General features: G+C 58.0%; 1 protein-coding gene across 1 annotated transcript in view; it reads left to right on the top strand.

The window, feature by feature from the left end:
• The window catches only part of LOC111140077 (myosin VIIA), a 63,569-nt gene that overhangs the window by 27,743 nt on the left and 8,841 nt on the right, over positions 1 to 26,985 (top strand). Inside the window, exons 15-39 of the mRNA XM_022492464.1 lie at positions 813 to 971; positions 1,421 to 1,513; positions 3,515 to 3,609; positions 4,820 to 4,904; positions 5,478 to 5,696; positions 6,115 to 6,222; positions 7,087 to 7,296; positions 7,672 to 7,875; positions 8,134 to 8,310; positions 8,764 to 8,853; positions 10,266 to 10,393; positions 12,473 to 12,599; positions 13,324 to 13,443; positions 14,002 to 14,175; positions 15,023 to 15,250; positions 16,539 to 16,709; positions 18,834 to 18,951; positions 19,691 to 19,817; positions 20,939 to 21,108; positions 22,051 to 22,241; positions 22,917 to 23,041; positions 23,674 to 23,831; positions 24,799 to 24,952; positions 26,033 to 26,188; positions 26,716 to 26,821. Of these exons, the coding sequence (XP_022348172.1) occupies positions 813 to 971; positions 1,421 to 1,513; positions 3,515 to 3,609; positions 4,820 to 4,904; positions 5,478 to 5,696; positions 6,115 to 6,222; positions 7,087 to 7,296; positions 7,672 to 7,875; positions 8,134 to 8,310; positions 8,764 to 8,853; positions 10,266 to 10,393; positions 12,473 to 12,599; positions 13,324 to 13,443; positions 14,002 to 14,175; positions 15,023 to 15,250; positions 16,539 to 16,709; positions 18,834 to 18,951; positions 19,691 to 19,817; positions 20,939 to 21,108; positions 22,051 to 22,241; positions 22,917 to 23,041; positions 23,674 to 23,831; positions 24,799 to 24,952; positions 26,033 to 26,188; positions 26,716 to 26,821 (3,693 nt within the window). The remainder of the gene's footprint in view (positions 1 to 812; positions 972 to 1,420; positions 1,514 to 3,514; positions 3,610 to 4,819; positions 4,905 to 5,477; positions 5,697 to 6,114; positions 6,223 to 7,086; positions 7,297 to 7,671; positions 7,876 to 8,133; positions 8,311 to 8,763; positions 8,854 to 10,265; positions 10,394 to 12,472; positions 12,600 to 13,323; positions 13,444 to 14,001; positions 14,176 to 15,022; positions 15,251 to 16,538; positions 16,710 to 18,833; positions 18,952 to 19,690; positions 19,818 to 20,938; positions 21,109 to 22,050; positions 22,242 to 22,916; positions 23,042 to 23,673; positions 23,832 to 24,798; positions 24,953 to 26,032; positions 26,189 to 26,715; positions 26,822 to 26,985) is intronic.

The raw sequence follows: 26,985 nt of genomic DNA, 5'->3' as shown, positions 1-26,985 counted from the left end.
ACTGGGTCTGCTGGGGCATGAGGGTTACACAGTGTTCTCGCTCCCCATCTAGGGCAGGAAGTCTGGGGGAAGGAGGCCAGGGGCCTGCCAAGCTAGTTGGGTAACCTCTCTCCTGATCTCAGATGCTTCCAGAACCTTCTCTGGGTCCAGACCTCAGCATCTATTGCCTGAGCCTTAGCAACAGGACCTTCTCATTGGTCTCCAGCTCCCTCTTGACTGCATTGAGAGCCAGTGGGTCTCAAATGCAGCTCCGACCTGGTCACTCCCTGCTGCCCCCAGCCTTGCCTCTGAGCACTCTCCAGTCCCTCTACAACCTCCTGACTGTGCCCATGGGGACAATTGTCTCTTCCTTAAGGCTTCTTATTGCCAGCAGCCAGAAGTTGTCGGAAGAGCTGCTGTGGGGTTGAACAAGCACCCAACACCTGTACAACCACGACCGTGTCGTGCATTAGCCTCCTCAGTCCCCATAAAGTCCCCAAACGTTCCTGTGCTTCAGGCTTCCACACCTTTGCCCGTGTCCCCCCTGCTGCCTCTAGTGCCTTTTCTCCTGACAGGTAAGAGCCCAGGCCACCTCCTCCAGGGAGCCCCCTCAAGGTAGCACAAAGGGAGTTAGGCTGCTTCTCTTCTGTGCCCCCAAAGAGGCAGTTTGTCTGGCAGGAGGGTTTCATTTTGTGCGGCTAAGTAAGCTCAAACGGCAGGCCAGGGTTCAGCCTGCCTTGCTTCTCATCTGCCGGGTGGCTGGGAAAAAGGCCGAGTGGGGCTGGTGCCCCCAGGAGCACCAGCGCTGATGCCCGTGGCCCTGCGTCCTGCAGCTGTTCGACCGTCTCCTGTGCGTGCGCCAGCTGCGGTACTCGGGGATGATGGAGACCATCCGGATCCGCCGGGCGGGCTACCCCATCCGCTACAGCTTCGTGGAGTTTGTGGAGCGCTACCGTGTGCTCCTGCCCGGGGTGAAGCCCGCCTACAAGCAGGTACAGGGCTGGCGACGGAGGTCGCAGGAGGGAGGGGCCCAGCTCCGGGCTGGGCAAGGGCCCTGGTTTTCTCGTGGGGCCGGCGTGCTGGGCTCGACATTAGCTCAGCCACCTAGGGTGTGTCTGGGGAAGTCAGGGATGGGCCAGTAGAGGTCTTTCCAAGGACTTGGGTCACCGTGCTCAGCTGGCGTGGCCTTCACGCATGCGGGGTAGTGGACAGCACCAGCACTGCCCAGTGGGCCCTGGATGTTAGCCTTGGAGAAAACTTTACCATCATCCGGCCCAGCTAAGGAGAAAACTGATGGTCAGAGAAGGCAGGACCTGGCCAGGGACACACAGCATGTCAGGGGATGCAGAGCTGGAGCCAGAGTCCTGCCTCTTGACCTTGGGAGGGACACTCGGTGGCCTATCTCACTGGTGGGGCTGTCCCTTCCCTGTGCACCCCCTAGGACGACCTTCGGGGGACATGCCAACGCATGGCTGAGGCTGTGCTGGGCACCCATGATGACTGGCAGATTGGCAAAACCAAGATCTTCCTGAAGGTGAGCGTAGCCTCTGCTCTGTCGGCCTCGTGGATGTGTGAGTTCCCATCGCAGTGAGGATGGGGTCCTGGGGCCTCTGAAAAGAAGCTTGAGCATCAGGTCGGTCAGCGCTGGGCCTTTGTGATCTTCCTGCCCCGTGGTCTGTGATGGGGCGGGGGGCTAGGTCTCCTCCGTGGGGGACGGGAAATTGGTTTTAAGAGCATCTATGATCTGGGGATGAGGTCAGAGGTGGTTCACCAGGGAGGTCTGGATTCAATCAGAACCCTGTGGTTGGTTGTCTGCCCTGGGATTTTGGGCTGCTCATTGGTCCTTTCTGAGCCTCATGTTCCCATCTGTAAAATGGGATGTGTTTGGGGGCAGGGGGCTCTTGAGTGTATCTTAAGGCCCCCTCCTGTGATTTCCTGCCAGGCAGGGCTCATCCTGGCTGTGCTAGGCCACATGTGTCCCCCTCCTCTGTCCTCTACAGGGACCTATTCACACCATCCCTGAGCAGCACCTGGAGCTCAATGGGGCCGGACTTCAGGATGAGGCAGTTGGGGAGGGGGCAGGGCTGGGAGCTGGGCCATGTGGTGTCTTGGCCTTGGAGTAGAGCTTGCTGGGAATTGGCGGGGCCCTGGCAGCTGTAGCAGGAGCAGTGTGAGCTCCCAGCCTGCTTGCTTCTCCATTTCCATTTCCGCTGTCCTGGGTGAGGGGCAGAGCTCCTTCCTCCTGTGGGTGGGCGGGGCCCTGGCAGCTGGGGATAGCTGCAGGAGGGAAGGGAAAAGACAACCCAGAGCTGGAGGGAATCTGGGCTCCTCTAATTCTTCCCTGGCTCAGGGGACATGGGCCAATCCCTTCATCTCCCCGGGCCTTCATGTCCTTGTCAGATTGTCAGAAAAACATGTCCACTGTGCCCTGCCTGCTCAGATCGCTGGAGCCTTTTCAAAGAGCGTTCTTTGTTGTGCCAGGCCTGGTTGGGCAAGGAGGGGGTGCTTTTTATCCAGAAACTTGTTTAGTCCTCACAGTGGCCCTGGGACATAAGAATGTCACGTCCTTTTCAGAGGCTCAGAGGGGAGAAGCCCATGGCCCAGGCAGTGCCCTGACCTGGAGTGGAGAGCAGGGCTTCTAGCCTGTGTGGTGAAGGGAGGAAAGGGGCAGCAGGATGGTGTCTGGTGCCAGAGAGCTCTGAGGACCATTCTTGTCCCCACTCTCACCTCCCAGGGCTCTCCAGAAATGTGCTGTCATTTCGGGAGCCCAGACATGTACTTCTCATTCATTCATTCATTCATTCGGACAGCCTCGGCCCAGCTGCTTCTCTGCTAGGCCCTGTCCACAGTGATGTGATCTGGGATTATTGGACAAATGTGGCTCCATCTCCCCAGGGCAGGGCCCCTGTCCCCACCCCAGCACTTTGCACGGTGTTGGCACCTGGAGACCTTCCATTCATCTGTCTTGACCCTATGATGTGGTTTTGTCTAACTGGAGTAAGGAGAGAGGCTTAGAGAAGTCAGCAGGGCCTGGGTTGTGCAGGGGGGTACCGGGGGGACATCAGGCTTGACCCCGGGAACCCGTGGTGTCACTTTAAGGTCACCATCAGCTTTATGTTTTGGGGGATTTTGTCCCTAAAGGAGGGCCAGAGCAGGAATGACAGAGACCAGGAGAGAAATGGCATGGCCCAGGTCAGCGAGCCATGTGACAGAGACACTGAGGAAAGTGGGGCTTCGGCAGAGATGGCCATAGGGATGAAGCCAGTGTGTGAGTGGTGGGCTCTTGGACCCTGCCTAGTCAGATTAGCTCCTCCTGGGCCATTTGTCCCACCCTGGCCTCTGGGAAATGGCCCTGAGCCAGGTCTGTACCCCTGGCCATGGGAAGCTACCCATGGGGCCAGAGCAGGGCAGGGAGCTCTTGGCCTGGCCTCCACGGGAAGGGAGGGAGGGCCTGCATGGGGCAGCCGCAGCCGGGGGCTGAGCTGGAGGCCCTGCGAGGAGGGTGGGGGTCCGGCTCAGGAGCTCTGCCCTCCAGGACCACCACGACATGCTGCTGGAGGTGGAACGGGACAAGGCCATCACCGACAGAGTCATCCTCCTCCAGAAGGTCATCCGGGGGTTCAAAGACAGGTGTGTGTCGAGACCAGCTCCCCCACCTTTCCCACACACACACGTGTGCACGTGTGCTGGCCTTGCCTCTGTCCCCTGCACAAACGCCGGGAATAAACACATCCTGGTGTACACACAGGAGCAAGCACACGTGTGCATAGTGTACACACACGATCGTGCAAACACTGATGACCATAGACATGTGACTCACGCAGCCCTGCCTGGGCCCCATCTGCCCAGTGACATGGAACACACCCTCCAAACCGGCACACACACGCGGATCCGTGAGGCGCCTGGGTGACACTCCGGTGTGTCAGATGCCTGATGAAATTTCCCAGAGAAGAAAATTTGAGGTTTTGTGACTCAGAGAGCATGTCCTGTGTTCCCTGTAAGGGGCATGTGTATGGCTGGGACAGCTCAGAGCTGGTCAGGGCTGACTCTGCAGTGTGAGCTGGGCTCCACAACTCCACAACCTGCCCCTCCCTCCCTCCCTCCTCCCTCTGCTGTCTGTCTGTACATCATCCTTCAGTTCATCTGCCCTTCCCTCCGTTTTTCTGTCCGTGAGTCCGTCCGCCCATCTGTTCATCCCCACCCCCAGCTGCTCGCTCGTTCATGCACACCCAGGCACCAGCTCCCCGGCTCTGTCCCACGCAGACGTACCCAGCCTTCACCCCTCCACTGTTCACGTCTATATTCAGCAGACACCTGCTGTGTGACATGTGGTCTCTCTGTCCATCAGGTCGCAGGGGACTGTCATCCCATACAAGCAGCCTCACGTGGACAGGGGGTCAGCACTGTGCTCGCTCAGAGTCCTGCAGAAGACATGGGCTCTAGTCCCAGACTCCTCAAATCTCACTTTCCTTGTCTATAAAATGGCGAAGTTAGTGATAAGTGACGTTCACAGTGTTCAAAGCTTTTAATCTTTATATTATTTCACTTATTATTCATATGTTTCTTCATTCAGTAAATGCCTTCTGAATGCCCACCTTAGTGGGCAAACGTGATGAAGCTGTGAGGCACTCAGGGTGGGTGGTATTGTACCCATTTTACAGATGAGGCAGCAGAGGCACAGAGAAGTCGTATGCCTTTGCCCAAGGTCATATAGCTGGGAGACACTGCGCTGGACTCAGCCCTGATCTCCTGAACCCCACCAAAACCCCACCAGTCCCCTGGCTGTCTCTGGGCACTATTTCTCAGATCTAAGAGCCTCTGTACCATGATGCTATTTCAGATCTAACTTCCTGAAGCTGAAGAACGCTGCCACACTGATCCAGAGGCACTGGCGGGGCCACAACTGCCGGAGGAACTATGAGCTTGTGAGCCTCCCTGGGGGCTGCTCCTTGCCCCACCAGGCCTTTGAACCCAGCCCTGTTGCCGTAGCAGCAGGTTGTCTCTGTGCCCAAGGCCTCCTTGGCCTCCTGCCACTGTCCTTGCTAGCTGTTCCCGCTCCTCCAGCCCAAAGTCCAAGTCGGCTTCTTGTGGCTCTTCTCATCTGGTCAGCAAAGTCTGTGGCTTTTTTTCTGGAATGTTTTGATTGGTTGGGAGCACCTGGGCCATTAGAGACCATGGAGGGGGCCGGGAGCCAGTGTCACATGACCTCTTGCAGAGTAACTGGGTTGTGGCCTGGGCGCTGGGCTGGGGAGGCAGACAGGAAGGGAGCCGGCTCCTAGTCTGAGAATGGGGATCCATTGGGGGTGGGGGGCCTCCTTCAAGGGAAGCCAAGGCCTCTCCCTAGAGAACTCTTGTCTGAAAGGAAACAGAGCCTCACTCTGGGGAGCCCTGGTCCTAGAGAAGGCAGAGCTATGTTTGGGACAGTTAACCTGGAGCCCCGTGCCGGACTGTCCGGTGGGCAGGGCTGGTGGGCTCTGAGCTGCCGGCTCTCCTTGCAGATGCGGCTGGGCTTCCTGCGGCTGCAGGCCCTGCACCGCTCCCGGAGGCTGCACCAGCAGTACCGCCTGGCCCGCCAGCGCATCATCGAGTTCCAGGCCCGCTGCCGCGCCTACCTGGTGCGCAAGGCCTTCCGCCACCGGCTCTGGGCCGTGCTCACCGTGCAGGCCTATGCCCGGGGCCTGATCGCGCGCAGGCTGCACCGGCGCCTCCGGGCTGAGGTGAGGGCTCTGAGCCCCAGGTGGGCTGCGGCCTCTGCAGGGTGCTGCTCGGCCTCAGGCCGGCAGACCGCACCTGCTTGTCAGCTGAGGCCTATACCTCCAGAGGGGATCCAGGACCCTGCCTCGTCAGGGGACCTGGAGGAGCTACAATCACACTCCTTATTTCCCTCCTCCCAGCTGAGGGCAGGATCTGGGGCCTCAGTCACTCTTGTGGTGAATCTGGGTTGGCTTTGGGAATCAGCAGTGCCCCCAACCTGCCGTGTGACCAGGAGAAATTCTCAGGTCCCTCAGTTGCCCTGTCTGCCAAATTATTTGGCAGGGTCACTCGCCATCCCAGAACCCAGTCAGGGTGGGGTGGGTGGGGGCCGGCAGCAAGTACCGTGATGGCGCTCACTTGGCTGGCGGCCTGTTCCCTCAGTACCTGCGGCGCCTGGAGGCAGAGAAGATGCGGCTGGCAGAGGAGGAGAAGCTCCGAAAGGAGATGAGCGCCAAGAGGGCCAAGGAGGAGGCCGAGCGCAAGCATCAGGTAAGCTGAGTGGCCCAGCCCCACGGGTGTCTGCTCACGGGCCCAGCAGCACTGGTGAAGCATTCCCTGTGCAGGCAGCCTGCCCTTGTCTGCGCGGCAGGTGCTGGTCCCGGGTGGGGCCTGAGTACAGGGGGCTGTGGCTGCAGAGTGAGGGAGTCGCGCCCTCAGGAACACTTTTCCCAGTGGGAGAGAACATGGGCATAAAACACCCGAGTGGGGGTGAGAGCACGCAGCCTGGGAGCCCCCCACCACAGGTGGCTACCGAGAGCTTGGAATGGCGAGGAGCTCTAAGTGTAAAACAGATGCTAGATTTTGAAGACAGGAAAAACAAGGGGGAGGATGTGAAACCTCCCAGTACTATTTTAAAAATAATAATTACATGTTGACATAACATTTTGGAAATACTGGGTTAAAGAAAATATATTATTATTAGAGAATTCACCTATTTCTTGTTACTCTTTTAAACAAAGCCGCTACATACATGGCTTGCATTTGATTTCTACTGGACAGGGCTGGTCCAGAGCCTCAACCTAACGGCTGTGCGATTTCTGGGTTGGTGGGGTCCCCTCCAGCTCGGAGGCACCGTCAGGCTTCCTGGAGGAGATGGTTCCCAGCTGAGCCCTGAAGGGTGGCGGCATTGCTCTGGACTTGTCTGGAGGCTTCTCAGCAGCCGGGTTCTGGGCATCCGTCTGCACTGGAGGGTGAGGGTGGGATGGGGCGGGGCTGAGGATGGAGAAGCCCGAGGCTCCATCCTTGCCAGCTGTCTGGAGGTGGGGACCAAGGCCTGGCTGCTTCAGGGGCACTCCTGGGCTCCCCGAGGAGGGCTTACTCCCTGAGGCTGCCACCCCCCCTCGCGTCTGACAGGCGCGCCTGGCACAACTAGCTCGTGAGGACGCAGAGCGGGAGCTAAAGGAGAAGGAGGAGGCTCGGAGGAAGAAGGAGCTCCTGGAGCAGATGGAGAGGGCCCGCCACGAGCCCATCAACCACTCAGACATGGTGGACAAGATGTTTGGCTTTTTGGGGACTTCGGGTGGCCTGCCAGGCCAGGAGGGCCAAGCGCCTAGTGGATTTGAGGTACCAAAGCGAGGACAGGGGTGGGGATGGGACGCAGTGTGATAGCCCTCCCTCCTTTTGTTCCTCTTTATGTTAAGGTCCACCTGGTCCCCTCTGAGCAAAGGGCAACAGTGATGATGTGCGATCCCTGCCCCTGCCCAGCTGTTAGCTTGCTGTGTGACCTTCAGCACTCACTGTCTCTCTCCAGGGCCATTCACAAACTTTCATTCATTCGTGTATCGAGGACCCTACCACATGCCAGCCTCTGTTTGGGTCTTGAACAGCATGACCCAGTTCCACCCTTGTGCAAGAGGAGCTGGCCCCACAGGGACAGGTTGGGGGAGGGCTTTGGCCGGAGTCTGTTCCCACGGCAGGAAAGCCCTCTGGCCTCCTCAGGATCTGGAGCATGGGCGCAGGGAGATGGTGGAGGAGGACCTGGACGCAGCGCTTCCCCTGCCTGACGAGGACGAGGAAGACCTCTCCGAGTACAAATTTGCCAAGTTCGCTGCCACCTACTTCCAGGGCACAACCACGCACACCTATACCCGGCGACCGCTCAAGCAGCCGCTGCTGTTCCACGACGATGAGGGTGACCAGCTGGTGAGGGCTGGGACTGCATGGGTCCCCAGGTGGCAGGTCCCCGGGGGGCAAGACAAGGATGGACTTCACCCTGATGCCCGGGCCACGTGCGCACAGTCTCACGGAGCAGCGGAGCTCCTTGGGAGCAACTCAGCTCCAGCACTGGAGCCCGGCAGCCCCCTGCAGCCCCCTGCAGCCCCCTCCCCAACCCTCCCCGGCCTACTGGGAAGGCTCAGCCAGGTGCTGTGTCGGTGTGCCCTGATGTGGCTCTGCCCCCAGGCAGCCCTGGCGGTCTGGATCACCATCCTGCGCTTCATGGGGGACCTCCCTGAGCCCAAGTACCACACGGCCATGAGCGATGGCAGTGAGAAGATCCCTGTGATGACCAAGATTTACGAGACCCTGGGCAAGAAGACCTACAAGAGGGAGCTGCAGACCCTGCAGGGTGAGGGTGAGGTGAGGCCCAGCCCCCAACAGGTCTGTCCGTGTCCTCCTGGGCCCGTTGGAATGGCCACCTGGCGTCCCCAGCCTCAGGGGCTCCCCAGAAGGAGCATCCTAAAATTGGCCTCTGCCTCACCTCCCTGACCCCGCCCCTCCTCTATCTGCCTGTGGGAACAAATGTGTACACATTTTGTAAACTGCTAAGTGCAGATTGTGGTCGGACGAGATCTGTGCATTCAGAGGCAGCGGCAAGCTCTGGGCAGCTTCCTGCACTTTCCCGGGCCTCCGTTTTCCTGTCCATCACAGGGCTGGTGCAGGAAGCGGGGGATGAGAGGGTGGCAGCGTGGGGTACGCCTCGTAAACATTAGTGTGGAGGCTAGCCCAGCCTCTAGCCGTAGCTCTGGTGTCCTTTGCCCTTGTCATTACTCGGGGTCCAGTCACTTGAGCCTGACCCCATCTGTCCCACAGACGCAGCTACCGGAGGGGCAGAAGAAGAGCAGCATGCGGCACAAGCTGGTGCACCTGACCCTGAAGAAGAAGTCCAAACTGACAGAGGAGGTCAGGGCACACCCTGGAGTGCCCAAGGAGATGCAGGGTGGGGCCTGGCTGAGCTTGGGGACCACAGGGAGCCTCTTCCCAGGGACGTGGGCTGGACCGTGCAGGGAGCCACTGGGCAGATAGGAGTGCATGGAAGGGGGCAGTGAGCTCAGACTGGGGCCAGATCCAGGAGGACTTCCCAGAAGAGGGGCCTGGAGAGCTGGAGAGGGCTGGAGTGGCACATGGTGAGAGGGAGGACATTTCCTGCCAGTGTAGGGACCCAGTGCATTTGATCCAAGGACCTTTCAGACACTACGAACTTTCTGGGGGTAAGAGTGCCCATGGGGCGTTAACGCTACTAATTTGTTTGAACTCTCATTCAGTCACCTGTCCTCTTCTGAGCGCCATCCTGGCCCTGTGTTCCAGGACTGTGCAGGAGGGGAGGGCAGCAGACAATAACCAAGGCATCTGCAGTAGAGGGGGCTGGCTCCCTCATCCCCCTACATTCCCACACATCAGTTCCTCTGTCTAAAATTCCTCCTTCCTCTTTTCTGCCCGCGCATCACCTCCTCCAGGAAGCCTGCCCAGACCCCTCTACAGTAGAGTCACACTCCTCCTCAGGGCTTCCATAGTCTGCTTTGCCTCTGCCATTGTCCTCTTCCCCATCTGAGGCTCAAATCTAGTCCTGCAGCCACGTAGCCCCAGATTTGAATGCCAGCTCTGCTGCCGGTATCTGAAGGGCCTGGTTTGGTGGGTGAGGGTGGTGGAAATGCCCACCAGTGGGATCCAGGGAAGATGGCGTGAGAGCATAGCCATGGGTGCTCCATGGAGATGAGGCCTTCCTCCACCCCTCCTGCCTGCAGGGGCACGCTCCTACTGCTCCCCTCTCAGTCTGGGGCTCCAGGCAGGGTGTGGGCTGGCACTGTGGGCTGGCACTGTGGGCTGTGTGGAAACAGAGGAGAAATACATCTGTCAGAACCCAGGCCTGGAGCTGTTCACATGGACACCAGGGCCCCAGGGATTGGAGATGGTGACTGGGTGGTTGGACTCATGGTGTATGCTGGTGTCAGAGTTGTGTCCCACCCTGGAGAGATAGGGGTCCCACCAGGAGTCAGAGGAACAGGTCCTTGTCCTGGATGAAAGGGCTTCCCCAGGAGAGGCGGAGGGTTTAGGGAACCTGCCAAGGAGCCTGGTCCCTAGCAGGCGGCACCAAGCTGGTGCTGCCCAACTGTCTGGGCCTCATCGATGCCATGTCAGTTCTGCGCAGGGTCGGGGAGGGGGCAGGGCTGGGGCCATGATGGTGGTGGGGAGCCCACCCTTCCAGCCCCTCTCAGGATCTGCTCTCCAGGGGAGTGGGCAGACTCCCACATGAGCCAGGGACCCCCTCACTTTACCCCGGCCGGGGCTGAGCCTTGTCCCCTCCCTCTGTCCAGGTGACTAAGAGGCTGCATGATGGAGAGTCTACGGCACATGGCAACAGCATGCTGGAGGACAGGCCCACGTCCAACCTGGAGAAGCTGCATTTCGTCATCGGCAACGGCATCCTGCGCCCAGCGCTCCGGTCAGTGCCTGCAGAGCTGCTGGCTTGGGAGGCAGCCCGTGCTTCTCAGAGTGGGGCTCTGAAGGGCTTTGGGGGCTGAGTTGTGGCCTTGTCACCTTGGCAGTGGTTGAGGCCAAGCAGGCCTGGGTTTAGCTCTGCTGCTAGCTCCTCATGTGACTCTGATCGAGTTATTTAATCTCTCTGAGCCTCAGTTCCTTTACCCATAAAGAGGGAATAACCCAGTACCTACCTCCTAGGCATGTGGGCAGATGGAACTCTGGAGAGCGTGTCAGGCCCCGCAGTAGGCACAATTGTTCTCATTATCAGATGCAACTCCTGCCATAGGCCCAGTCCTGCCAGCTCCGGCCTATGGGTAGGGTTCCTGCAGCCCATGTGCCTGGGAACCCTGCAAGGGCCTGCTTTGTTCAGGTCCCTAGGGTGGTGGGGAGGAGATAGGGTGATCTAAGAGGCACCAGCAGCAATAAAGGAATCAACTCAGTGAAGTCAGTGGAGGGAAGACAGCTAGGACTTTGCTGAGGACTCCCTCAGTGTAAGATGGTCAGTTAGGAGAGCTGATCCTGTGAACCTTTGCATACTGGCTGGGAGGACAGCAGGATAGGGCTGTGGCAGAGGCTTGGGCCCATTTCACTGACTGAAAAACTGAGGTCCAGAGAGGGGAAGAGACTTGCCTCAAGGCCCTAGTCTCCCAGACCTCTTGCCTTCCAGGCATTGCTGCTGGAGGCCAGTTACTACCTCACTGGAGATGGTCAGTCACCCAGGGCCACCTGCCTCCAGGAAGAAAAGGTAGATGCCCAAGGTGTGTTAAAGGGGCAAGAATTTGCCTCCCAGTTGTCTCTCAGACCTAAACTTGTCAGTCCTGGAGAACACAGTGCCTGAATCCCTGGGCTGAGTCAGAAGGCTAGGTGTTGAGTCTCTGAGGGACCATGGCTAAACCCTCCCTTCACTTGGCCTTAGCTCCCAAGTGTAAGTGAGAAAGCTTTCACTGATCTGTGATGAGATGGGAAAAATATAACGTAAATCTGATTTATCGAAAGAAATGTTTTTGTTCTAAGATTTTACCCTTTCTGCTTTTTGGATACTAAAACTACATTTGTTTTATGCAATGACTGTGATACAGACAGTGGGCAGATTGTGTACGGTGTGTTTTAAATGACCTTATTGGTCATGATAAAAAGAAGGCAACCTCAGAATTAATTTTGAAGTTGCACTGGCCCCTGAGCCCTGAAGACACGGGGAGCCTGGAGCCGCCGATTCAGATAATCACCCCTTCCTGCCCCGTCCTGCTCTTCTGAGAGGGACACCCAGCCGCGAGCGCCGCCTGGTGGTCATTTCGTTATCGACGTCCTGTCCTTGGTCCTGACCCGGCAGGCAGCGACTTCCCAGGGCAGCTAGCCTTTATGGAGGATTTACTGTGCCAGGTGCTTTCTAAGCCTTGGCTCATTTTTCTTCACAGAAGACCTGCAAGGGAGGTTGTATCTTTCCCTTTAAAGTAAAAACAAAACAAAACTACCTTTATTGCTTTGATCTAATTCACAAAATTAATACATGGCCACTTAAGTACTGTATTCAAACGTTATGGAAATATAGCAAATGAAAGTCAAAGCCCTACCCCTTCCACCTCCCAGACAGACTCCCCAGATGTGTTTGCTGTTTCTGCTCTTCCAGTTGCCATCAGTAGAAATTGTCCCTGCTGCCATGACTGTAGGCAGGGCTCGGAGAGGGCAACTCACCTGCTTAGGCCACCCAGCTGGTGAGGGACAAGGCAGGGACATCACATGCTTCTCATCAAGGTGGTCACCAGCCTGCCCCAGAGCCAGAGGCACACCTCTCTCTGGGTCCTGGGGACTTGGCTGTGGATCTGGATTGGAGTCAGGAGCATGCTTTGTGCCTGATGCATCTGCCTCCAAGGCCAGACCCTCTTCGTGGCTCCATAGCCTTCCCAGGCCTGCCACAGGCCACTGCCTCCTGGGTGGTCCAGGGCAGGCAGGAGAGGACAGCATGTTGTGTGTCCCACCAGTGGCCGGGCAGGGCCAGGCTTCTCTGAGGCCGTCTCCCTTCCTTGCTTCTCTGCCTGCCTAGGGATGAGATCTATTGTCAGATCAGCAAGCAGCTCACTCATAACCCCTCCAAGAGTAGCTACGCCCGGGGATGGATCCTCGTGTCTCTCTGTGTGGGCTGCTTCGCCCCCTCCGAGAAGTTCGTTAAGGTAGGGAGGCTCTTGGCCTCCTGGGGCGGGAAGGGAGTCAGAGGGGAGAACAAGGGGAGGAAGCGCCGCAGGGCTTGGCAAGGAAGCCCTGCCTGGGCCATCTCCTCCCAGGCCACAGCCCCACTCCCCCATCCCCCCATCCTGGCCCTCCTCCCAGGCTCCAGCCCTTCACTCTCTTCTCCCCTCAGCCTCTTTCTATTTAGGAAGAGACTGAGTTTGAAAGCAGCATCTCCAGACCCTCCACTTAGGGTCTTGGAGCAGGCCCTGTGGTGGGTCTCAGGTCCCTTCCTTGACTGCACTTCAGTGTCAGGCCCTGGGTGCTGGGGACACAGAGGCAGAGCAGGTCACAGCAGGACCAACCCCGCTGGCCAGCGCCATGAGGAGGAGAGTGCTCTCCCAGTCGGGAGGAGTCAGGGAGGTGGGCCTAGCAATTAGGCCAGGAGAAGAGAGGGGGAGTGGTGTGTGGGGTGAGGCAGGAGGCACGGCTGAGTCTGGACAGGGTGAGAAGAATGTGGTGGCCTTGTTGCCAGCCTGAAGCACATGGACTCGATCCCAAGGGCAGCAGAGCTGAGCCCCAGAAGCAGTGGAGGGACGTGGATGACTGGGCCTCAAGCCGGTCCCGAGTGTGGGTGGAAGGGCTGGAAGCAGGAGACCTGGTGGCTGTTGTCACATTCTCGGAGGGGAGGCTGGAGTGGGGGTCCCTCAGCCAGTCCTCTGTCTGCAGTACCTGCGCAACTTCATCCACGGGGGACCGCCAGGCTACGCTCCGTATTGTGAGGAGCGGCTCAGGAGGACCTTTGTCAACGGGACACGGACGCAGCCGCCCAGCTGGTTGGAGCTGCAGGTGTGGCCCCGGCCCCACCCAGGCATGCGTGCACGTGTGTGTGCACGTGTGGGCGTGTGTGTATCTAGTGCACTCCAGTGGCCCAGAAACATTCCCCACTCTAGGATTCTATGGTCCTTTAAGTTCTGGAATCCCAGGCTTGTTGGAACAGGAAGGCGCCCAATGGACTCCCATCTATTTCACAATCAAAGTGACTTGGGCAGGGGGTTCCCTCTGTGTCTTACTAGCTTCATCTGTAATGTTGCAGTGATGACATTCACTCCCTAGGGTCTTGTGAGCGTTGCATGATGTGAGGGCAGAAGCCCCCGGCCTGTGGCAGTGCTTGGCCTCCCAGTCCCAACACCCAGGCTCAAGGCCTTAAAGGTGCTGTCAGGGTGGGGAATACTGCAAGGCTCCCTGGGCACCTGTGACCAGCTATTGGGATATTCTGGTGGGATGCCGGGGTCTGAGGCTCTGGGCCAGCTCCAACCCCCTAGGAGCAGGGAGCTGGGAAACCCAGAGGGCATGAACAGGTCTGCAGTGAAAAGATCCCCACAAACCCTCTTTGGTCATTTTCAGGCCACCAAGTCTAAGAAGCCCATCATGTTGCCTGTGACATTCATGGATGGGACCACCAAGACCCTGCTGACCGACTCGGCCACCACGGCCAAGGAGCTCTGCAACGCACTGGCTGACAAGATCTCGCTCAAGGACCGCTTCGGGTTCTCCCTCTACATTGCCCTGTTTGATAAGGTACAACCTCTCTGCAGCGTCCCCTCCTGGCACCACCCTGCCTCCTGTTCTGGGTCCGCCATGCACTGACTCAGGCCATCTCGGGCGATTACCTACCTTCCAGAGCCTTCATTTCTTCTCAGCCACTGGTAACTCTGCCTCTGCCCAACTCATTAGGACTGTGGAGAGCACCTAGAAATCTGGTGGTGCAGTAGTAGCTGGATACCCAGAGCTCGCTTCTGTCATGTACCTGGGCTGAGTCAGCTCTCCCCTGGTACTGGAGAGAAAACAAGGAAGACACGGACCTGTGTGGGGGCATGGAGCTACTTAACTCTCTGAGATTCAGTTTTCTCATTTGCAAATGGGAATGTACATTTCTGTCAGGTTTCTATGATGGTTTCTGTTTGGTTGTTAATGACCACCTAGAGTGTGTGTAACCCTGGGCACATCTGGACTGGGGGTGGGTGATTTTGCCTCCACACTCAGCAATGCCACAGATAGCAGAGATGCCCATCCCCCCACCACTCCAGCAGGGTCCAGGGACAGAACCACATTGTCCGACAGTTTGCCTCAGTTTTTCTCACCTACACATAGCTCCCATGTTTTCAGTGGCCATTTGTCCATCAGGGTTTCCCATAAGTCTTACACTAGGAAATGGGAAAGTCCACAAGGCTGTGCTGGCTCAGAGCCCATGGCTGGGATCCAGAGGTCTGATCTGCTTCCTGGGTGACCTGGACACATCCCTGCTTTTCTCTGAGCCCCAGTTTTCCATCTGAACAAGAACACTTGGCACCATTGATGGTTCTTTGTAAGTCCTTCCCTGCCTGCTCAGCTTTCCACTGGGTGACCCCCAGCCCTGTGCCCGCAGGTGTCCTCCCTGGGCAGTGGCAGTGACCATGTCATGGATGCCATCTCCCAGTGTGAGCAGTATGCCAAGGAGCAGGGTGCCCAGGAACGCAATGCCCCCTGGAGGCTCTTCTTCCGCAAAGAGGTCTTCACGCCGTGGCACAACCCCTCCGAGGACAACGTGGCCACCAACCTCATCTACCAGCAGGTGGTGCGAGGGGTCAAGTTTGGGGAGTACAGGTGTGAGAAGGTGAGTGACCGTGAATCTTCTGCCTGATCTTGTTCGGCTCACAGCCCGCTATGTTCCAAATCTCGGCTGAATGTTACTGTCTGGGACCCACCATTAGCTTCTGTGGAGGTTAGCCTGACTGAGGCTGCTTCTAGATTAACTCTGCCCACAGGGATGGGGCCTTTGAAGCCCAGTGTGAACTCTGCTGGTGGAAGGTGTCCACGCTTCTGCAGTGCTCATGCCTGGTACAGAGTCTGTGCTTCAGAACGTGCTGTCTTGTTCTGCGTGCATCCAGGAAACCCTGTCCTTTAGACCAGAGTTTGCAAATGTGTACTCTCTTTGTCTCCTTTTAAAGGACAGGAATGATATGGAGTAGTAATTCGTGTTACGTTATTTTTGATGGTGGTGAAGATGGTTTTCATGGTGCTTACGAATCTGTTGGTGACTGTGATGGGGTAGTAAGGAAAAGGTGATGGAAAGGAAGGGAGTGGGTGGAGGCGGCAGTGGTGACGGCGGAGGCAGCACTGGTAGATGTGTGGTCAGGATAGCGGTGGTGATGATGATGGTGCTGAGGATGTGGCAGGGTTGGTGGCCCTGGAAGGTGCTGTGTTGGTGATGGTGACAGTGGTCATGGTGGTGGGGAGCTGATCCTCACCCAGAAGGCATGAGTATAGCTGTATCAGTTGTTGAAATTCTAAAATGCTTTGAATGGGCTGGGAAGCATGTACTGCCCTCAACACACCCAAGAGCCTTTCTCTCTTCCGCTTCTGCCGCAGCCCTGGTGAGTCCCAGGCTGCCGTGTACCCCCAGGCAGATGGGGGACAAATGCCAGTCCCCATCACCTGGCCCTCAAAAGCCCCTGCGGCACAGCCTCCTTGTCTCTCACTACTGGGGCCATCCCAGGGTGGGGTGGTGATGGAGAGGGTAATGTGCGCCCACCCCTCACTCTGACAGTACCAGCAGCGCCAGGGCCCCCCTTCTCCCAGGCAGCCTGTCAGCCCCTGTCACTGGCTCATGGGCTGGGAATGTGGTGATCAACCCCTCACCAACAGCTGGGCCGGCCTCTCTGGGTCAGCTCATGTGCCTCTGTGCTGGTGCTAAGGGCACCCAGGAGAAGGCAGGGGCGTGGTCCTGCCCTTGGGGAGCTCATGGTTCCACCAAGCAGACAAGAACTTCTGGGGAATCAATGAGAGCAGTTTCCCAAAGCCTGGGGTTGACAACTGCAGGAGGCAGGGCCCTGGGGCTTCGGGGGTCAGAAGGGCTTCCCGGAGGGTGTGCGAACAGCACCCTCCTCTCCCTCCCCACCTAGGAGGATGACCTGGCTGAGCTGGCTTCCCAGCAGTACTTCGTAGACTATGGCTCCGAGATGATCCTGGAGCGCCTCCTAAACCTCGTCCCCACCTACATCCCCGACCGCGAGATCACGCCCCTGAAGACACTTGAGAAGTGGGCCCAGCTGGCCATTGCTGCCCACAAGAAGGTAGGAGGACAGGGCAGGGTCTGGGGAGAGGGGCTCTCTGGTGACCTGGGCTGGGAGGCAAGGATCCAGACAATCGAAGAGGTCACAGCTCTCACATGTGTCTGCCCGCAGGGCGGCTAGGAGACAGGATGGCACCCTCTATCTCTTGCCTCCCCAGCAGCTTTCTTCTGCGTGGATATCAGTGCACTTGTGTCCTATGCTGTCTACTCTGGGCTGGTGCCAGGGACATGGAGATGGATCAAATCCAGCCCTGTTGCCTCATGAGAGAAACCATGGGCATTGAGATGGGGGGGGGCACCCTGTACCTGGCCGCAGCTGCTTGCTAGAGCTACAGCTCAGGAGTGTTGGTGCGTGCTGGGAGAGCTTCTAGGAAGCCCACCCTCCTTTCTGCCTAAAAGAGCTCCGGCCTAGCTTCCTGCCCAGAGAACTTTAGGGACAGACCTCTTGACCCCCTTGCTTGAGGCCCCAGGCTCATAACCACCCCTGAGTAGCTCTTTCCAAGCTAAGGGGCCTGCCCAAGTAGTAGAGGAGGGGTGGGCTGGCTGCTGGAGGGGACCCACAGGCCTCTCTGTACTCCTGGCCCTAGTTGTGGGAGACCAGAGTCATCTTTGCACACAAGATCCTGGGGTCTCTGCAGACGAGCAGTCTTTCAGCTTTCTATACCCCCTGCCCTCTTCCCCAACCAGGGGCCCCATGTGCCTCTCCCACCCAAGTCTTTGCCTTCCCTGGTGAGTTGCCCACAAGCCTCCCCTCCTCTCTGAAACTGCCCCGCTCCCTCTCTATATCTAGGCCTGGTTCTGCCACCAGGGCCTCCCCTTTCCGCAGCCCCCTACAGAAGAGATGCGAGTTTTCCTTCCAGCCCTCTGTCTCTTTGTCCAGGCAAACCCCTGCTCTTCACCTCTCCCTCCCTGTCACCTGCCGAAGCCTGTCCACTCCCCATCCCAGATAGTTTCCAACCTTCTGCCCCCGCCCCCCACCTCCCCAGGGCCTCCTCAGTGTTCACTGTTGTCATGCACTTGGCACATTCTGGGCTGGCTGCCATTGCTCATTAATTGGTTCTGTTTGGGGTGCTTGCCATGTGTCAGGCACTGTACCGGGCCCTGGGGACACAGCCATGAAGGGAACAGAGGTGGTCTCTGCCCCTCACAGCCCACGACTGAGCTTGCTGTGTCTCTCCCTTGGACCAGAGGCTGTTGGCCCGTGTTCCATATCCCAGGGCCATTCTTCTCATAGAGAGGAAAGCTGTGAACTAGCATGGTTTTTAGGGCCCAGTGGGTAAAAACGTTTTATCTGGGAACAATTTCAAGCTTACAGAGAAGTTGCAAGTTCAAAAACCTGGACCATATGCCCCTCCGCTTCACCCAGACTCACTGGTTGTTCTGCGCTGTGTTTGCTTTATGGTCCTCTCTCTCCGCATACGCACGAGAGGTTTCTTCTGAGCCCGTCCCCTCCCAGGAGGGCCCTGCTTCCAGCCCTCTCCGCACATGGCAGGCACGGGTGTCTTTGCTCATGTTTGTGTAGAGATTACAGATAGCATGAGTTCCATTTGATACGTCCAATTCTACTCCAACCCCACCGAGTTGTTAATAGGGCTCCAAGCGATATTTTTAGATAGTAAAATGCCAGCGCTTTCGTCTTCTGCCAGCAGCACTGCATCACCCCCTGGCTGCTCCGGCCCTCCCCTATATGATGATCTTCCTCCTTCCCAGGTTCGCCTGTCCGGTTCTGCTAACAACCCAGTCTGGCAGTGGCTGCTGCTTCTACACTTCCGTGTGACCTGGCTCTGTTGTGTCCCTTCCCCACCCCTCTTCCTGGTGTGGCACATACATGCCTGCTTAGCCACACGTGCCCATATCCCAGATGCCTCCTCCTCACCCCTGACTTTGGGCCTTGCACACATGCGGGCCAGGACTGTGGGCTTTTCTGTCACAGCTGAATTGGGAGCTCCCTGGAGGTGTGACCTGTGGAGTGATGGGGTTGGCTGTGGGCTAATGGGGTGTGACAAGACTATGTGGCACAGGAGGACACCTTAGTTCCAGGGCTTTCCTAGGCTGAGGGCCACAGATGTTGGATTTCCAGACAGAGCTGATGTGACATCTTTTCCCCCCTGTCCATCCCCCTTAGGGGATTTATGCCCAGAGGAGAACTGATGCCCAGAAGGTCAAAGAGGATGTGGTCAATTATGCCCGTTTCAAGTGGCCCCTGCTTTTCTCCAGGTTTTATGAAGCCTACAAATTTTCAGGTACCCCCTCAGCCCTCCTGCCTCCCCGCCTTCTTCCTCGTCCTCTCCCACCCCGCACTCTGGCTCCAGCCCATCACGGAAGGGAAGGATGGCATGAGCCAGACTCCAGTCAGCCCGGCTCCTACCTGTGGGTTTGCTTGCTCATTCCAGGTCAACAAGCACAGGGTGGCTCCTGTCTCCCCACAGTCTAGGTGCTTAGCAGCACTTTGGGTGAGATGATGGAAGGCCTGCTGACATAATTCAGCATCTGCCGTGTACAGAGGCAGGCGGCCCAGAGTCTAGGCTGCGCTGACTCTGAAGCGGAGTGTGGACATGACAGACACAAACCCACATGGGCCATTGGCTCAGCCATCCTTGGGGCCGAGTGACCGGGCATCTGCTCCATGCTGGGCCCTGTGCTGGTGTCAGGTGTCACAGAATCACCAGATATCTGGCTGGAGGGAACCTTGGGGCTCAGATGACTCCCTTCCCATAGCCCACCTCCTTCCAGGGCAGGGACTTGTCCAGAGCTACCCGATGAACAGAGGCAGGGCCAGGACTCAAACAAGTTTCCTGATGTCAGCGCTATCTTCCCACTGCAATTTGAATTTTGACTTGTAAGGAGGTTGTGCTCTCCAAGGCTCAGTTTCCCCATCTGCAAAATGGAAATCTGTTTCCCTCCCTGGGGGGCATGAGGACTGGGAAGGGCTGGGCTGTGAGTGGGGCTGCCTCCCTGTCACTGCCTTGGTCTCTGCCCCAGGCCCCAGCCTCCCCAAGAATGACGTCATCGTGGCGGTCAACTGGACAGGAGTCTACTTCGTGGACGAGCAGGAGCAGGTGCTCCTGGAGCTGTCCTTCCCTGAGATCATGGCCGTGTCCAGCAGTAGGTTAGTCCAACCCCTCCCACGCCTCCCTTCCATGCAGAGCAGGCTGTCCGACGTGGCACGAAGACCTGCAGCAGGGAGGTGTCAAGCCCAGTGCTCTGATTCCGCACTGTCTGAAGCAAGAAGGGGCAGATGGAGACACAGACTGACAGAGGGGAAAGGAGAGGGTTCCTGGAGCTTTCCTGGGGGCCCAGGGGCCTTTGGGGAGTCGCTGCCTCATAGAGGATGTCACTGAGGCGCAGAGACATGTAGTCCCCTGTCCCGGTCCCACATGCTCGAGCAGTTTGGGCCGCACTGTGCAGACCTCTCAGGCACCTACCTCCCCGCCCCGACTGGGGCCAAGTGGTCTTTATGGGGCATCACTGGCATTCAGAGATGGGTGTGGGCAGCTAGGACGACGACCAGGGGCAGTCAAGTGTGTAAAAAGAGGGCCTGGCCTGGGATTCTGGGGCTCAGGTGGGACTCACGTCCATGTCCTTGCCCCTGAAGTGGAGCTGTTAATACTTGCCTTCGATAACAGTGGTGAGGACTCAAAGTCGTGGGAGAGCTCTGGAAACTGAAAGGTGTGGGCACACTAGAGCAGTGGTGAGAGGGGTTCCTGGAATAGCCTCCTGTTCCCAGCAGGCCCTCCCCAGATCCCTGGCTTAGGGGAATGTCTCTGGGAAGCATCTGCTGTGGGCTGGGGCCGGGCCTGTGCTGAGCACAGGGACATAGGACGGTAACATAGGCCTTGCCCTCTTGCAGCCCCCTTCAGTTGAGGGAGGAGACAGACATTGAATGGGCTGTTTTAAGGCAAGGACCAGTGTGGTAAAGGCTGTGGGAGGGCAAGGAGGACTACCTGGAGGAAGGAGTATCTAGGCTGAAATCTGAAGGGTGAGTAGGAATTAGATAGCCAAAGGGAACTAGGCCAGCCCCTGCAGACCTCGATCTGGACCATGTGTGACTTTGGCAGGGCCATGACTCACCCAGGCTGGGCCGTGTCTGACTGGGCTGGCCTTGGTCTCCTTCAGGGAGTGCTGTGTCTTACTCTCGCTGGGCTGCTCTGATCTGGGCTGTGCTGCGCCTCACTCAGGCTGGGCATGACTGACCCCGGCTGGGCCCTGTTCTCCGTTTTGGTCCTGCAGGGGAGCAAAACTGGTGGTCCCCAGCTTTACGCTGGCTACCATCAAAGGGGATGAGTACACCTTTACCTCCAGCAACGCTGAGGACATCCGTGACCTAGTGGTCACCTTCCTGGAAGGGCTCCGAAAGAGGTCTAAGTACGTGGTGGCCCTGCAGGACAACCCCAACCCTGGTGAGTGGCTCCTGGCACAGGGTGCCAGGCCCCGGGGCTCATGGGCATCAGGCAGATCACATACCTTGGCCTTGGCCTGGCATTTAAGACTGCCAGTACTTGTTACTACCCCTCCCCAGATACCCTTGGCTCCACCTGGACCAAAAGCCAAACTCTGCACCCTCCCTCTGTGCCCCATGGGGAGTCTTCCTCTCCTGCCCCTTCCACACTTACCACCCGTCACCTTCTCCAGGTGACATCAGGGGTTCCTCCTCAGTAGTCTCCAAACACCCACTGCCTTCAAGTGATGACATCAGTAATAGCTACTCTCACTGAGCCCTCCCCAGGCCTCCAAGGCTCTGGGCAGAGTTTGGAAAGGACAGAGGTAAAATGGACTCTGGCCCTCCTCTCAGCTGGGAGAGGAGCTGGAAACCGTCCCTGTGACAGTGCAGTGACCAGGGAAGCCCAGAGCCTCTGGGTGGCTGGAGGGGAGGCCTCCAGGCAGCCTGGGGCTCAGGGAGGAGGTATGTGTGGGCAGAGTGTTTGAGGCAGAGAGGAGAGGACAGACCCAGTACAGAGCCTGGAGAAAACACGGCAAGTCTGAGAACTGCAGATAGTGTGGTTTGGCTGCAATAGGTGAGGAAAGGGAGGAAAGGCAAGAAGTGAAGGGGAAGAAGGCAGGAAACCCAGCCCACAACAGCCCTGTGAGCATGTTGAAGAGGGTGGGCTTTCTTCCCAGGGCAATGGGGAGCCACGGAAGGCTTTTGAGCACAGGAGTATCCCCTTCCAATGGCCATGTCTGTGTGGAGGGTTGTGGCAAGGTGGAGGCAGGGTGACCAGCAAGCAGATGTGAGAGAGGCAGGGCCTCAGTTATTCAGTGGGGAGGGACAGCTTATAGGTCATCAACCCAAATAAAGATGTTCCAATCCAGCCTCTCTGTCTGCCCCCACCTCTGCCTCCCAGCGGGGGAGGAGTCGGGTTTCCTCAGCTTTGCCAAGGGAGATCTCATCATCCTGGACCATGACACAGGAGAGCAGGTCATGAACTCAGGCTGGGCCAACGGCATCAATGAGAGGACCAAGCAGCGTGGGGACTTCCCCACCGACTGCGTGTATGTCATGCCCACTGTCACCTTGCCACCGCAGGAGATTGTGGTATGTGGCTTGGGGGTGGCAGATGGATAGGAGTGTCCTCTGGGTCTCTCTTTGTCTTCTTTCCATATCTGTAAAATGGAGTGAGGAATTATAATAGATTTATGGTCTGCAGGTCCTGTGAAGAAGATCTGGGGGTCTTACAGGACCACAAACTTTGAGCTGGGGAAGCTGTCAAACCTGTGCTAGGTGGCGAGGGGCCTAGAAATTGCATCAGATGAGGAACTGCTGGGGGTGAGGGATGTGAGGAGAGTGGGGAAGGGAAGCATCACCTTGCACTGCCTGTGAGCAGAGCTGGGAAGGGAGGCCATGGCCCTTCTGGATTGCAGCCCTGAAGACTCAGAGCCTGGCTTTGCAGGCAGTTGCGAGCTATGCACTGCTGACTGGGCAGTTCTCTCACCACATCCCCCTACTTCAGCCAGGCTCTGTGACAGACCTGGCCTCCTTCGGACACAGGATATTCAGGAAAGGATCCTGAGTCCAGCATGATGGAGGCCGCAGTAGCTTCAGAGATCCCAAAGAGGGAAAGGACTCCCGGGGTCAGAATGGGGATGAGGGTCAACCCCATGGCAGCAATCTTCCCCAGCCCCAGTCCAGGTGACTCTGAGTTTTACCATGTTGATCCCCGGGGGCCCCAGGTGAAGAGCTGACCTCAGACTCCTGTTTCTTGGTTTCTAGGCCTTGGTCACCATGACCCCTGACCAGAGACAGGACGTTATCCGCCTCTTGCAGCTGCGGACAGCAGAGCCCGAGGTGCGCGCCAAGCCCTACACGCTGGAGGAATTTTCCTACGACTATTTCAGGTGATGGGGAAAGCGTAGAGGGGGACTAGGACAGTGAGCCATGGGCTTCTGTTACTCTAGTCTGTGTGGTGGGGTTGTCTTGGGATGCTCCTGCCTGGGGGCAGGGACAGCGTCAGAGGGAGCAGGGGAACAGTTTATTGAGGTAATCCTTCTTGTGTCATTTTTTTTCTTCTTTCATTTAATATATTGCCCTGTGGTGTGGCCATCCCAGGTGGGGTCCTGGGCACTCATGACCAGTGCCTGCCTCACCAACTCACAGTTGGGGTGGGGAGCTAGGCACAAAATTGGGCAGCTGTGATTGTGTGTGCCCAGCATCGTGGTGGGGATGCTGGGGGATGGGGGTGGGGTTGGAAGACAGGCTTTCTGGAGGAGGTGGCATCTGAGCTGAGCTATTATATAGGGGGTGACCCAGCAAGGCCAGAGCAGAGAAAGCAGAGAGGAACAGAGGGGAGGAGGCCATGGAAGCGGGCAGGGCTGGCTTTCTAGCTGAGAATGTAAGGTCCAGGGAGGGCTGATGACTCACCCCAGGTCAGTCTGTACAGCAGGAAGAGTAGGGCCTTCTGCCTCCATACACAGGTGGGAGAGGGGTGGGTCTTACAACCTGGGGGTCAGTGCCAACTGTGTTGTGTCAGGCCCCCACCCAAGCACACGCTGAGCCGGGTGATGGTATCCAAGGCCCGTGGCAAGGACCGGCTGTGGAGCCACACACGGGAACCACTGAAGCAGGCACTGCTTAAGAAGATCCTGGGCAGCGAGGAGCTCTCGCAGGAGGCCTGCATGGCCTTCATCGATATCCGCACCTGTGCGGGTGGGCACCATGGGCCCCAAGGAGGGGGACTTCTGGGGAGGGGGGTCGCCAGGCCCCTGCCTCTAGGGTTTCCATCCAGATACCTACTTCCTTCTGAGGGGCCTAGTTGGGTCGTGGGCAGTGTGGAGGGATGCGGCTCCATTTGCCTGACACCAACAATGTGTGAGGGGCAGCCTCATCCATGGTCTCCTCCCCTCTGAAGAGGGTCACTCTTCTTTGGTTCACAGATGTGTACCGTGTCATGTGCTAGGCCAGGCATGGAGACATAGCTGTGACCAGGCCCAATCCCTGGCCTCATGGTGCTTACAGCTAAAAAGGGCAGACATGCTGATCGGGACTGTGCTGTGATGGGGCAGAACTGATGTGGGCTTGGAGGAGGGCAGGATGGCCTTCCTGGAAGAAGGGGTATCGAGGCTGAGATCTGAGGACTGAGCAGGCCCTAGTCAGTCAAAGGGGAGATGAGTGGGGAATGTTCCAGATGAATGAGCATGCCCGGATGGCCTGAATCACAGAATGATGCAGCATGGGTGGAGGGCAGAGGTCTAGAAGGAAATCTGAAGATGTGGGCTGACTAATGAAGGGTTCCCAAGTCCCGCTAAGAAGATTGGACTGTATCCCAAGGCCATGAGGAGCCTCTACGTGATAGGATGGCACAGTCAGATTTGTGATTTGGAACATCCGCCCTGGTTGCTGTGAGGACTTTGGATGTGGGGTGGGGATGAGGTGGGATTGCTGGTGAGGTGGTGGTCAGAGGAGTGGAGGAGAGGGAGGGCAATCAGCATAGAGAGTGGGGTGGGTGGGTCAAGCCCATCTCCTGAGTGAGTAGTCTGAGGCCCGGGGTCACACACTTGGGTGGGGGCAGACCCCGTTAAAGAGTGTGGCCTGCAGGATCAGTGTCCCCCACCCCCTGCTCCCACTGGTTACAAGCCCTTCCTTGACGGCTCCCCACCCGTGCTCAAGTACATGGGCGACTACCCATCCAAGAGGACGCGCTCGGTCAATGAGCTCACTGACCAGATCTTTGAGGGTGCCCTAAAGGCCGAGCCCCTGAAGGATGAGGTGTACGTGCAGATCCTGAAGCAGCTGACCGACAACCACATCAGGTGGGTGGGAGCGGTAGGCAGGTGAGGGACGTCTTCCCCCACTAGTGCTCACACCATGACAGGGAGTGCCCTCCCTCCCGAGGCAGCAGCTGGCTGACCTGGCAGCAATCCTTCCTCACTCAGGACAGGGAGCTGCCCTCGGGCCCCCTCACGTCCTACCTCTGCCTCAAGGCCCGAGGTCAAGAACCAAGAGGTGGTGGCTGCGCCCTCAGAATCTGTCCTTCTCAAAGTTTAACAGCACCAGCTCCTCCTAAACTTCCTGTCACTCACTACTGAACCTCCTCTTGACACCCCTACCCAGCCCAGACTCCGCTGTCGGCCTGCAGGTTCCGCCCATGAGCCAGTGTCCCAGCCTGGCACGGGCTGTGTCCTGCTGGCCGGCAGCTGGGAGCTCTGGCTGAGAACTTGCACAAGCTGAAGGGGCTGAGTCCCAGAGTGTGTTACTTTCTCCCTGCTGGGCCGGTCCTCAGCAGGAAGGAGATGTCAGGCCCATGCTAAGTCTCAGAGACTGAGAGAAGCCCCACTCTTATGCCCAGATCCCCAGCTCCCTCCTCAGCTTTGCCATTTTCTGCCCCTCTTACAAAATTTACCACTCCATCATACATCAGATCGCTTCACGCTGCCAAACCACAGCCAGCATTTATTTTTGTGTACCAGAATTTGCCTCCTCCTAGAAGCCCTCTGTGTTTCTCTCCTATCAGGCCCAAGGAGCTCAGAGTGGTGCCTGGGGGAGCCCAGGGCCTGGTCTAACTCTGTGCTATTCAAGAATCCATGAGTTAAAGAGCTTCTGCCATAACAAGGATCACACACTTCTTCCTTCATAGCGAAGTCTCGCCGGGAAACAAAATCTTAGCTGGACCAAGACTGCTTGGTCGACACAGCTGGCTTTCATTCCGGCACAAGCACTGGCCGGCTGGCCGTGTCGCCGCTCACGGTGTGGCCCACCGCGCTCTGACTAGCACTGGCAGGGTCTGGCTGTCAGGGAGCTGGGTCGCGGCCGGCATGCGCTGCCACGGTGAGGAGCCGAGGGATGTGCTGCTCCTCGGGGCCCTCAGACCCCTGGCTGGCCTCTTCCGGCAGGTACAGCGAGGAGCGGGGCTGGGAGCTGCTCTGGCTGTGCACGGGCCTCTTCCCACCCAGCAACATCCTCCTGCCGCACGTGCAGCGCTTCCTGCAGTCCCGCAAGCACGGCCCGCTCGCCCTCGACTGCCTGCAGCGCCTCCAGAAAGCCCTGAGGTACGGCCCCGCGGAGTGGAGGCAGCAGGCAGAGAGCTCAGGGCAGGGGCTGGGAGGTGTTCCCAGCCACCCCAGACTTGTGGGTGTCCCCTGGGGATGAGAACATGACCACACAGCAGATGGGACGTGTCCCTGGGGTAGCACAGCTGCCAGCCAGCCTGAGGTTGCAGCTCGTGGTGCCCACTCGGGACATACGTGGTGTCTGGCTGCTCGGAGGGGCTGAGGCAGGCCTTGTAGTCTGCTGGGGAGGCAGGCCCCTGGGCCGCACCTCCTGTTCTGCAAAGCCCCCTCCGTCCTCCGCCTCGTTCCGTCCCCTCCACAGCCCTAGGTGGGGTGCTCTTCTCCTCTCATCCTACAGTTGAGGAACTGAAGGCTCTGAGAGGTTATGTGACTGTCACCTGGTAGGAAGTGGTGGACAGAAATTAGAATTGGGGTCTGGCTCCAAAGGTCCCCCTGGTCCCTGGTCCCCATGGCCCAAAAAACCTGCTGCCTCCTGACTGCTCCTCCATCCCTCTCCTGGTTTTCAGAAATGGGTCCCGGAAGTATCCCCCACACCTGGTGGAGGTGGAGGCCATTCAGCACAAAACCACGCAGATTTTCCACAAGGTCTACTTCCCAGATGACACCGATGAGGTGAGGGCCTCTGGCTTCTTGGTCACTGGATGCTCCTGAAGGGCCAGGCTGAGGACACAGGGAGCAGTCCTGATGCCTCTCCCTTGCCTTCCCCACACGTGCCCCCACCCTCCTGCTCCTCAGCAGAGTCAGGGCTCAGCTGAGGGCTAGAGACTCCTGAGTCA

This window comes from Enhydra lutris, unplaced genomic scaffold (assembly GCF_002288905.1).
Source record: "Enhydra lutris kenyoni isolate GAN:26980312 unplaced genomic scaffold, ASM228890v2 scaffoldscaffold152, whole genome shotgun sequence".
In the NCBI taxonomy this organism is placed as follows: Eukaryota; Metazoa; Chordata; class Mammalia; order Carnivora; family Mustelidae; genus Enhydra; species Enhydra lutris.
The sequence above is the reverse complement of the archived record's forward strand: the minus strand, read 5'-3'. Positions and strand labels throughout refer to the sequence as shown.